The 13,218-nt window shown below is 40.5% G+C and overlaps 1 protein-coding gene across 3 annotated transcripts in view; it reads left to right on the forward strand.

Annotated features, from left to right (window-relative positions):
• COL4A6 (collagen type IV alpha 6 chain) overlaps positions 1-13,218 on the forward strand; it is a 4,024,271-nt gene that overhangs the window by 2,067,744 nt on the left and 1,943,309 nt on the right. For all 3 annotated transcript variants that reach the window (XM_044057202.1, XM_044057203.1, XM_044057204.1), the window contains 2 exons: positions 10,219-10,254; positions 11,305-11,346. In XM_044057202.1, the coding sequence (XP_043913137.1) occupies positions 10,219-10,254; positions 11,305-11,346 (78 nt within the window). The remainder of the gene's footprint in view (positions 1-10,218; positions 10,255-11,304; positions 11,347-13,218) is intronic.

The raw sequence follows: 13,218 nt of genomic DNA on the forward strand, positions 1-13,218 counted from the left end.
CAAAGCCTTTGACACCATCCCTCACTCAGGAATCATAGATAGACTCACTAAACTAGGCATAAACCCCTATGTCATAAAATGGGTTGTCAACTGGCTCACTGATTGAACCCACACTGTGAAAGTAGCGGACTCCAAATCTGACTACCGACTAGTTACAAGTGGTGTCCCACAGAGATCAGTCCAAGGTCCTCTCCTGTTTGGCATCTACTTCTCTGATGTTCAAACCAACACAAAGGGGCTCTGGCTGACCATGTTCTCAGATGATTACAAACTGGGAGCCATTACTGATTCTCCAACTGATGTAGACAGTCTACAAAAAGGCCTCACTGACACCAATGACTGGTGCCAAAACCATGGCCTTAAGCTGAATGCCAAAAACTGCATTGTCATTCCCTTTGGGAAAAATTCGGTACCCATGAACTACCACATAGGCGGTAGTCCACTAAACACCGAAGGTGTGATAAGAAACCTCGGGACACAGGCTGACATCAACCTTTCCTTTGACAACCACACTTGCCACTGTAGTCAGAAAGTCCTTCTATGTGGCACATCTCATTACAAAAGCTTTCTCATCCAGGAAGAAAGAGGTCATAATCCCTCTGTACTCATCCTTCATTAGACCTGTTATAGAATACAAATCCCCATTTTGTATGTACCTCATTAGACACCTACAACATTTGGAAAGGCCACAAAAATACCTCACTAAGAGGAGCTTAGGCCTTAGACACATGCCCTTTATGGACAGACTCAAAAAATACCAGCTATACTCTGTCTCTTATCGCCTACTTAGAGGTGATCTCTGCTTGACCTACAAAGCCATGGCTGACCCAGAGCTGCTAGATGTGCTACACCTAAAGAAATACCAATCCCTTCGTGCCACATGCTCCAGGGACCTAAACCATGCTGGAGGGACAGGTTCCTAACCCGGAGACTTCCCGTACTCTGGAACAAACTTCCCATATATTTCAAGCAGACCACTTCACTGGCCCTCTTTAAGGGAAATCTTGACGAGTGGATGGGCAATAGGAAGTTCATCCTGGGGATCACTTCAGTGGCCTTGCTTGACAGGGGCACTGGGAACTAACTTTGGACAGCATGGTGCCAGGGAATCTTCTTGGGCTAGGCTTATATAGGCTCCAGGGCCTTTAGCCTAGTACACACCTATGAACCTGTTAAATATATTTGTTTGCACCATTAATACATTAATTAAGTGCATTCATTTTCATGTCAGCAGCTAAAAAAATAATAAAATAAAAAGGCTGAGAATAGAAAGGAAATAATGTTAAGTATGGAAGACAAATAATGAAGACTTTGATATTCTTTTAAGTAAATAAAATCCAATGGATTGCAGCCTTAGTTTTAGTGTGACCTTTGTAGTTTCCTGTTGGACTTCCTCTGCTGGAAAATAATGTGCAGAACTGGATAATATGTTACTTAGAACCCTTCTGGTGGCATGCTCCTTGTTCCACTGATACATACTCAATGTTTGCATTTTGGTGTAATAAGTTATTTTTTTATGTGACACTACAAATACTAATTATGGGTCAGTATAGTTTAAAGGTAAAAATGCAGTGATGCAAACCAGAAAGCTAAGGGTTAGCTTCTGTGTGTCTGATGCACACTAACATAACCAATGTGACACAGAGGGAGCAGAGCTTGTTCATTAAACACTAGTGATTGACAGTGATATATGCCATCATTAAAGTCTGAATACGTAGTTTTTTCCTAGAAGAGCAAATTGCCATTGCACTGGGGAATTCATCTGTCTGTTTGTGATGGTGTGACCTCAGAGATTATAATTGTACCTTGCAGGAGTATGATGAGTACAACCCCCTCACACATCAGGAGCTATGGGAGGCTTGCTTCCTTACAAAAATGTTTTTGCATCATTTATTGGTTTGGAATGTTTTTTGCATTCCCATGGTTTCACTCATTTGGAATGGCATTTGTGTGAGACAATCACAAATGAGCTGGTATCTTGCCAGGGAACTGTTGCTGAGTAAATAGAGAACTATATAGTGATCTAAAAGAAAATATTTCATAGCGTAATACTGCAGGATTGTGGTCTACCATGCCTTAATAAGAATTAGATGACTATATCAATGATTGATATTCTTTTAAGTATGTATAGTACTATGGACTGCCAGCTTGGATTTAGTGCGTTCTTTCTAGTTTACTGTTGGACTTGCTGAATTGGCAATTGATGTGCAGACGTCCCTTCTGGTAGCATGCTTTCACTGATACTTGGTAAATGCTTACTTGTTGATATAATAAGTAATTTATGTGACATTACAAATAGTAATTAATGGCTCAGTATAGTTTAAAGGTAAAAAGACAGGGTGTACAAACCAGAAAGTTAAGGGATGACTTCTATACGTTTGTATGTTTGCTTGTATCTACCATATGACCGTGTTTTTCATAGAGAATATGGTGTCACTGAAATTCAGATGACAGCTTAACCCCCCAACATAGCCCAGTTAGCTTTCATTATACATAATGTTTTTCAAAGAATTTGTAAGTTATGTTTGGATCATCAATAATTGATTATATTCTTTTGTGTCTCTGCATCCTGCATAATGTGTGCTTTAGCCTACACTCACACAGATTGTCCCCTAGCAATGCAGTTAGTTATCACTTATTCTGAACGCCAGTATGCCTTCTGCTAATTGGATTGCTTTTATTCATAATCTAGCCTTCTCACATTATCCACTTTTGGATTGGTCCCATCTTTCTCTGCTAAATTCACCTTTCATCATTTTTTAGCTATTACAAATAGTGGTTCTGGACTGAGGAACAATATTGGAGAACAATGGATTGTTGAGTTTGGATAGCTCCACTGTGGTACTACAAGAAACATTTCCAGCTATTTGTTTGAGTCTACCTTTGATAGAGAATGTAACTGGCATTGCCAAATAATGGCATCTTTTCTTCCACATCTCTTATTTTTTTAAGTTCTGATCTACATATTTTCTATTACATCTATTCAGGACTGCCCATAATAAACAAATGAACCAGTATCCTCTACCACGAGTACAGCAACCCATAACCTGTCCATTCTACCCTACCACTCTTCCTTCATCATCTAACTTCAGAATTTTCCAGACAGCAGTGCAGTGACTCATCTCTCATTTTAAACCCAGCTCACTAATGGTACATCTGGAAACTGAGTCACTGCTTCATTGGACTGTTTTTGTCAGCTTTGTGATGGCCCATTTTGGAGAAGATAGATAACAATTTTTCACACTACAAAGTCCAGAACCAGCAGAGGAGGAAAAGACTTAGTAACCAATTTGACTGTGTCCTTCTTCGGTGCATGCATACTTACCAGATATTTAGATAGATTCAGGCTGCTTCATGAAGATATAAATGACAAGTATAGACAGCTGTGACAAAAGCTGGCTGGAGATACTAAGTGCCATAAAACTGTAGCTGCCGAGCAGGCTGAGAAAACACAACCTTGCCAAACATGGTTCTCTCTTGTGAGGGAGTGTGATTAGGAAGACATCATAGGTTCATAATTTTATACTAGGCTAATGACCACTGGGAACTTTTTAAGCCTAGACATGCATCCCAAATATCTCACAAGTTCTGGAACCCCTGGAAGTGTAAGCAGGGGCTAGAGAGCTGAAACATTTACAAGGAGGGGCCTGGGAGACGAAACATTTGCTGGCTGCCTGTGTCCTTTACAGTTATAGGTGCCAAACTAGTGGTGAGTTTTTGGCTTTCTATTCAGTTGTCCAAGTTACAGTAAAATTGGTTTAGGGAGGAACTCTGCTTCACGTGGATGGGGAACCTGTTCCAGAGAAGGTATAGTTTTTAGGGGGTCTATATCACAACGTTGAACTAACATAAGTTCGAACGTTGTAACATCGAACCAAAAAGTCCTAAACCCAATAATAACAAAAACACAGAACAGCAAGTTTTTCCCAGGGAGAAAAATCATTGTTCCATGACAAAAAGAATTAATAAATAAAACTTAAACTAAAGCAGGGGCTTCGCCTGTGCCCCCCACATCCCCCTACTTAAATATACCAACTCCGAGATTGCACCACAATGGAAGAAATAGCAAAGCCCTGAAAATGGCCCGCCAATTTTTTTCCCTGGGAAAAAAAAATTGGTGTGCCGTGCCTTCGCTATTTTTGGATTTCAGACATTTGGGTTCGATATTACAACGTTCAAACTTATACAAGTTCGACGTAATATAGACCCGTTTTTAGGATATGGTACCTGTCTCTCCAGCAGGTCCTATTTATATCACAGGCGAGGTTTAAATCTTTAGATTGAGTAATTCTAGTGTTGTTTGTTTTTCAATATACAGAAGGACCAGAATCAGGCCCGATAATGCCAAGCCAAGATCTACCCTCAACAAGCCTGTAGGAGACAGAATGCCAGGACAGGGCTTTGAGATGTTATTTACTACATGTATATCTTTACTGAGGAACCTCAGTGGATGTTCCATTTATTGTATGTGCCTGGTTAGGTAAATACCAAATGAGGCATTGCATTGTACTCAATGATGGGTCTGATGAGTACCAAACAGAGTGGAACAATGGCCTCCTTGAAACTAGATGCCATATCTTTGTTTACAAGTTTCACAATGTCGAATGATTTCCTCATTATAGTAGAAATGTGATGGTGAAAGTGTAAAATACTGTCTACAAGTATCCCCAAGTTTCTTACTAATGTTTTGATTCTTATGGTATCAAAATCGGTAGTTACCAGTGGTGGCCTACTTCCCAAAGAAAACTGTTATGCATTTGTTGGCATTTAGTCCATCGCTCTGACACCAGTTATTTGTCCATGTCAGCCCTTCTTGGAGAGCCTTATTGTTGGTAGGGGATTCTATGACTGCTCCTAATTTGCAATCATCTGCAGATTTGATCAGCCATGGCCCTTGATGTTAACCTTGACTTCAGAGATGTAGATGCCAAAAAAAGAGCACTTCCAAGACCCTATCCCTCAGGGGCTGCACTGAAGACTGGTCTCTTTGCAGAGGTAGGCTCCCCACTTCTAACTTCCTGGGCCCTGTCTGTAAGCCAGATGGCTATCCACCAGTGGCATAAGGGTTTATACCCAATCTGTTGTGTTTATCAACAATTCCCAAGTCAGGTATTGTGTCAAATACATTGGCCAGATCATGGTAGGCAGTGTGATCCATTTTGCCTTCATCCATTGCTTTGGTGACTTTCTCAAAGAAGTCCATCATGTTGAGTAGACATGGCCTGCCCTAGACGAAACCAGACTGGGTTGGATCCAGTGTCTGTTAGTTTCCTTTGTCAATATTGATCATTTCCATGATAATTATTTCCATAGCTTTGCATCTCACAGGAGGGCAGCAGTGGCAAGGGAGCATTACCAAAAACATGTTGGATTATATAGAAAACAAGGTGGTGACAGATTTTCTGTATGCTATAGCAATGAACTATAGGCTGTAACTTCTCCTGTATACCACCTGTATGTGTGATAAGAGACCTTGGGACACAGGTGGATAGTAGTCTTTCCTTTGATAATCACATTGCCACAGTAGCCAGGAAATCCTTCTACGTGGCACACCTCATCACAAAAGGTTTTTCATCCAGGAAAAAATAAGTAATTGTTCCCCTCTACTCGTCACTCATTAGACCCAATGCCTCTTTTGGTATGTACCTCACAAGACATCTACAACAACTGGAAAGCCTGCAGAAATACCTCACAAAGAGGATTACCGGCCTCAAACAGATGCCCTATGCAGACCATCTCAAAAATCTCCAGCTTTACTCCATCGCATTTCGCCTACTCAGAGGTGATCTCTGCCTAACATACAAAGCTATGTCAAACCCAGAGCTGTTGGACATGCTCCACTTAAAAGAAATCCCAATCCCTTCGAGCTACATGCTCTAGGGACCTAAACCTTGTCACCACAATAAACAGAATATGCTGGAGGGATAGATTCCTGTCCCAGAGACTTCCCATACTCTGGAATAAACTAACTGTCTATATCAAACAAAGCTCCTCATTAGCACTCTTCAAGAAAAATCTTGATGATTGTATGGGAAATAGGAAATTCACCCTGGGGATCACTTCTGTGGCTCTGCTTGATAGTGGCACAGGAAAATAATTTTCCTGGATGGTGAAAGCCAGGGTACCTTTTTGGCTAGGCTTATATAGGCCCTAAGGCCAATAGCCTAGTACCTACCTATGAACATGCATACATGATGCATTGTTAAATGTCAGCAACATTAATTATAACTTTACTGCCCCTTTTTTAATTTCTCCAAATCTTTTGGATTTTTAATACCCTGACGGGAATAGACCCCATTCCTAAGTCAAAGTACAATTAAAGTTCATGAAATTAGTATTGTTTCAATCTCTCATGCCAGGCAGAAGTGCTCTTCACAGCACCTGCAATGTGCCCAGTAATGACTCCTTCTGCAATTTAATACTATATAATGCTTGCACAATCCCAAATGCAACAGTCTTGCCACATTATTATGCCTTTCAGTATACAGTCCTTCTGCCATTAGCATGTCATAACCAGCAACAAGGTGTGCGACTGTTTCCAATTCTATTTCTCCCACATGTTCAATGGACTTTGTAAACCAATGTGTACGTAGCCCACTGTCTTGGGCCGCCAATATTAACCTTTCATCTTTTAGTTCAAATTCACCTCTGCTTAACCATTCCTGTGTTTGATCCTATCAACATGAGGTTCTTCCAGAAGTTTTCTATACTTGCACCTATATTTATGCATTTTCCGCATTTCTTACCTTCTCATCTGATCACCTTATATTCTTTCTTTTGTTTTTTGGCACATTCAGTTGCTGCCTGATTTTTTTCTACTTCTAGTTTGAGTTCCATTCCTGCTTAACGCTGATATACTTCTGCAAGACTAAGCAGGGATGTCATCTTAGATTTATTCTCCCATGTTTCAAAATGTTCACTATGTTTGGGTCTTGTGAGATCATCAGATAGCTGTGCAGTCCCACAATTGCAGATCTATCCATGTAATCAGTTTCAAGGAAGCCCATCCCTCCTTCCAAACGGGGAGTATATAGTCTTGATATGCACTGATTTTTATAAATCATTTGGTGAGCATGAAGCATCCTTCTTGTTTTCTTATCTAATCTATCCAACACATTTTTGGGCCAGTCAGTCACTCCAAAACTGTAAGTTAGGACAGGAAGAGCAAATTGGTTTATAGCTTGAATTTGGTTTCTAGATGTCAACACTGTTTTCAAGATTAATTCAAGTCTTCTAAATATTCCTTACTAAATTTGATTCACATTTGTTCATGTTTTATTGTTGATCCATCATCTATTCCCAAATATTTTTACACTCCCACCTGCTCAAGTTATTTTATATCACATTCTTGTCCCAAACTGATGTTTTCTTGGTGCTGCAGCTTTCCTGCTTTAAAGGTTGCTTTTGCACATTTCTCAAGACCAAATGACATTCTTATATCATCCGAAAAAGTTTTGACTACTTCCAGTTGTAGTTCAGTTCCTAATCTGATGAGCTATACAATTTTAAATCATTGATAAAGAGAAGATGTGAGGTCTTTACACTTTGTTTTTTTTCTAGGAGCCAGATTATAGCCATGGCCTAGTCTGTTAAGTAAACAGATTAAACAGTTAAGAGCAAGACAGAATAGCAGTAGTGACAGGGAGTCACGCTGGAATATCCCCCTTTGAATTTTTGTCCCTGAAATAATTTGTCCTTTATAATGGCTTAATTGCAAATCAGTTTGCCACTGTTTCATGGTCGCTCTGATGTAGTTGATCAGTATAGGGAGTATCTTATACATTTTTAAGCACTCTTTTATCCATGAATGTGGCATACTATGCCATACTTAGATTCTTCCCCTTTTCACATTTCTCCATTATGACTTTATTTAGCAACAGATGACCTTTTGTTCCATATGACTTTCTTTTATTACCCTTTTGTTCTATTGCCATGGTTGCATTTTCTTCTAAATGACTGTAAACACTGCATCAATTCCTGTATATAGTTTATACATCAACGGAAGGCAAGGTATTGGTCTGTAATTTTTAGGATAACTTGCAGGTTCACTCTTAAGTAGGAGCATTATTTTTCTTGTTGTTAACCAGATTGGTGTCTGTTCAGGGTGCACATATAAATAGTTCTTAATCATGGCTAAATCTTCATGCAAATGTGTTAATACTCTTAGCCAGATGTTAGGTACTGCATCTGGGCCTGGGTTTTTCTAGTTGGAGGATTTTCTTAAATTTATCTTAGTCTCTCTGGCCATTACCTCATCCCATTTCATAACTCTGTACCTTTGAACTTCTTATTCTTTCTTTCACTTCTTCTATCCATTTAGCATCTTTGTTATGTTCCACAGAATCTTCATAAATATTTCTCCAAAATGTATCTATTTCTTCTTTTTTGGGTGGTCTTTCAGTTCCTTTTGCTTTGTTTCCCAATTCTCTATAGAACTTTTTAGGGTCATCAATAAATTGTTTATTTTGTACTTTTCCATTATATTTATGTGTGTATCTTCTAAGTTTTTCTGCCTGTGCCATGACTTTTAGTTTATTATTTGCAATAGTGCAAGCTAGATCCTGCTCCATTATAATACTGCTCATTGCTTTTATCACATCCGTCTTTCTCAGTGTTTAAGTTGATTTGTTCCCTCTTCTGTACTCTTCTAACAGTGACACTTCTTGTCTTAATTGCTTTATATTGTTCTCTATTCAATACTTCCTTGATGGTTTTTGATTTCTCCCCTTCCTTCTCCTTATTGCCCTGTGTTCTTGTGGTAGAATTTTATCTGTTACTAATTTAGTTGCATAGTAATATATCCTGTTTACTCTTGTTATATCACATGGATCTCTATGAACAGTCTTAATTACTGTGTTCATTTGTTTGATCAAACTTCTGACTTTTTGGGTTTTATTGACCTTCTGCAGTCTATTTCTTTCATTGATCTTAATATGTCTATCTATTTCCATTAAATTAAGCAGCTCTTCTCTTAGCTCATCTAATTCTAAACTAGGGACACATTCTTTATTCTCCATTTCCTTCAGGCATTCCATAGAGAGTTCTATAGCCTCTTCCCGTGGCACATTCTCTTCAGTTTCATCCTGTGTCATCTGTTGCTGTGTTGTATGAGAACTCACTGGCCTATCACTCCTCAACATTGACTGCAACAGAGATGCCACAGTTTCCAGTTCCTTCCCTTGCTGTCCAGCTTCAAATGAACGTTTATACTGGTTTTCTGTGGAAGGCTCCTGTATATCTTCATATGCAACTGCCCAGTTGCTTCTCATTCCACTGGTTACTGCCTCTCAGTATGTGTGTACTGCTGCCTGTTAATGGCCAACTGTTCCAACAGTGACAGCATCCTATGGGTTACTGTGACAATGACCTGCCATACTGTCCGACATAAGCAACAATTTCTGATGTGCTTTGCAGTGATTCAGCAAGCCAACACAGTCACTGCTGCAGATGTTCAGCCTTTTGGCACCTTATCCCAGTGAGATATGTTCCCTGATCATATTGCATAGTTAAGATAGCATTACATCCAGATTTTTTTGAGATACTCTCTGTACTCATGATAAGTAATGCTGGTAGGTGGGTGGGTGGGGAGGTGAGCTGGGAGTCCTATAAACACATGCAAAAGCATTCTTAGTATGCTTCATAGCAGTACATGTCTGTCCAAACCTTTTTGCTCATTCTAATGGAAATGTCACTTTGGATTAACTGGATGAGACTGCCCAGTATGTACAGGTCTCAGGAAAACAAAGGATTTGTACTACTAACTGGTATACAGCCCCCTTCATGAAGCATGGTATATTAGAGAGAGAGAGTGTGTGTGTGTGTGTGTGTGTGTGTGTGTGTGTGTGTGTGTGTGTGTGTGTGTGTGTGTGTGTGTGTGTGTGTGTGTGTGATGTTGCAATGATGTGTACGAATTCCTTTGGGAATCTTCTAATCAAACTGTTTGCTGGTAGACTAGTATCTGTATTGTTTAGGCACTATACTCATTATCAGAGTTCAGCAGACTTAAAGTCCATTAGTCTAAGAGCTATTGTGTTGTTTCTTTGTTTCATTCCATTTCTTCTATCCTCATTTAATGTCTGCCAGTTGTGAGACATTTGACACAGATAGTATAAACCATGGATTTTCAAGTGGTTTTGTTTGCAACAGATTACAGCAAACTTATTAATACTTTCTCTGAAAATCTCAAATACTGATATATTATTATTTTTTTTAATGCAGGGTCTCCCTGGTCCACCAGGCCCACCAGGAGAAAAAGTAAGTACATGATATCATCACTGTATAAAAATCTGTGATACATAATATAAAATGCAAAATTGCATTTTTTATACTATTTTAATGGAATTTGCAACTGTCATTAATTAGGATGGTGTGGGCTTATTAATATTATTCTTCGTACTTAGCTTATTCGTGGCCTGTCACTTTTAATACTACTTGCTACAGGGCCAGTGTGCAGTCGACTCATTTATGCAAATGATGTAGTCCTGAGAATCCTTGTGGTCACTATTTTGCTATCTGATGAGGATCCCCTGATATAATAAAGTTAAAGACCTTAATCCCACCCTAAAAGAGATGACCAAGCTGTCATTCTTAACATTCATCCTCTGACCTGGCTTTTCACCCATTGTGTAAGATGTTACTCAAACTAAGATTGCCAGTGGTGCTGAAAGATGTCATTCCAGTGCCCACCTTCCATTTTATGTATTCTGCAATGCAGCACACACAGTCTGCATATACAGAGATAGGAAGTATTGTGACCCTGTTAATTATGATTCTCAAATGGACTGTGAATCTGAGGACTGTTTTGAGAGATAGTGATTAAATATCTCACTGGTAGTTGCTGGTATTAAATGGGGAGATGGATACGGTAATAGTATAAATGTTTCTCCCTCCTTATACAGTGTGAGGCTTCATATGGGCAAAAGTCCCATAACTACATTCAGGAGTACCATCCAATGAGCTGGCATTACTATTGTTCATTTCTTAAGTGAGGCCAGAGTAGAGGCATAACTGGCAAATTATGATTTGTGTCTTTTTTTGGGAGTGATGGTGCTGGGTGCTGCATTAATTTCTATACCACACAATGCATGCATCCACTAGTAAGAAAACTGCTTTTTTTTTTGGCGGGGGGGTGGTCTATGTCTAGGTATGGAATTACAAGTGGAGTCTTGCAGTGGAATGGTAGAGCTGTAGAAGCACCCCAATTAAGCTTCTCCCAATGGTGATAGATCAGCACATATGTGTACGTATGGAACTACAGTTTGCTTATTATTGTGTTTCACATATGTTTTGTTAATCACTTTTCAGGGTAACATGGCCGTTGGCTTTGAAGGGGAAAAAGGAGACAAAGTAAGTATAATGCACATATATTAATGTATATTAGCACACACAAACATTAATGTATATTAACACACACACACACACACACACACACACACACACACACACACACACACACACTCACACACACACACACACACACACACACACACACACACACACACACACACACACACACACACACACACACGTTTTTTAATTGATGCTTTACTTTATATTGTTCTTTACAGCTTTTGTACTTTCTTTACTGGTTTTCCTTTCCCTTTGTTTAGCCTGAATGTAACTTCATTAACTGTATTTGGCTATAGCAGTTTTCTGCTATGATTTGTTTTTTGAAAGAGCACATATCCTACAGGAGACTAACGCCTTCTCTTGCAGTGTATTTCTTTGCCATAGAGTTGCATTCAGGGATATTGGACCAAATACAAAACATTATTATCTTTTGTGATTATTTTGTTACTGGGCTTGTCTGCATAAGCAGTATTTACATCTTAAAGTTGCTCAAATCACAGCAAGAACTCTTCATTTTAGCACACGAGTGTTTGATATGTTCAGTGTTTATTGTTGCTTCTTCCTGTCAGTGCCAGCGAATCATCAGCTCTCTCCTACCAGTTTCAAGCTCATTTGCTCCCATTATTACCATGGACAATTTAGTTACAGGTGATAAGGTTGAAAGCTGACTGTAACAGTCAATCTGAAGTAGTTACTTCATTTGTTCTGCAACCTGTGGGGTCTCGGATCCGACCGGCAGCTTTCCAAGCTTCAAGATCCGAGCTCCTTGCTCCTCCCCTCTACCCACAATCCCCTGTCACCACCACACTACCTCAGATAGTTTTTGCCGCGGCTTGAATACAAGCGTCTTGAGAAGAGCTCCTGAGCTTAGACAGGGAAGTGAATAATTTTTTCAAGAGATTTTTCTTAAAAGTTTAATAAGTTAAAAGGAAGAATATTTAGAGTGTTTCTCTGCCCTTTTTTGTTTTCAGGATTGCGTTTTTATTCAGTTAAACCTTCCCCTAGGTATTTGGGCGTGTGAGTGTGTGTGTTAGCAAAATGGCTGAAGGCCATAAAGCTATTTTTTCAAAGTGCACTGGGTGTGGCCATAAGCTTTCCCCAGCTGATGGCCACACTCAGTGCGTTATATGCCTGGGGGTTGTCCATTTGTCTTCAGACTGCCAGGTTTGCGCAGCCTTCAGCCCCCGGGCTGTGAGGGACAGGAGGAACAGGCTTATTCTGGTGGGATTGCTTCCCCCGGAGGAGACCTCTTCCTCCTCTCCCTCCAAGGTGCAGGCTGCCCAGGTAGCTTCGGCACCCCTGATTCCCTTGACTCAGGCTGGGACTCAACCTCCCACTACTGCCTTGAGTACGAAGGAAGTTCAGTCTTCTCCTTCTAGGGAAAAGCACAGGGAGAAGCACAGACACAAGAGGCGAGCCGAGCCTCATCCCTTGGCTCCGCCTTCAAAAATTGGTAAATCGCCTCCGAGGGTGTCCGGACCTTCTCCTTCTTGGCTCCGATCTCCTTCATTCTCACCGGAGCCAGAGGAGAAGCTCTTATCACCCTCAAGGTCATCGAGGTGGCCCTCCAGGCCCGCCTCTACGACCTCCTCTAGATCTACTAGGTCTCTCTCCGACGCCGATATGGATAGGATGATGAGTCGGTTTTTGCAGACCCAAATGCAGATGGGGGTGCTCCTGCCCCCCCTCCACAGGGGGGAGTGCAGCTTCAATATTTGCCCCGATTTCTCCTTCTTCAACCCGGACCCGGGTTTTAGAGTCTTCGGATCCAGGCCCTTTCGGAGCCGGGGTTTTGTCGGCGCCGGTGGCCCAAGCCTTCTCGACGCCGACCATACCCTCGAGTATCTCAGATCCCAGCTCTCAGGGCCG

Source organism: Protopterus annectens, chromosome 15.part0, assembly GCF_019279795.1.
Source record: "Protopterus annectens isolate FY-2018-M chromosome 15.part0, PAN1.0, whole genome shotgun sequence".
Classification (NCBI taxonomy): Eukaryota; Metazoa; Chordata; order Ceratodontiformes; family Protopteridae; genus Protopterus; species Protopterus annectens.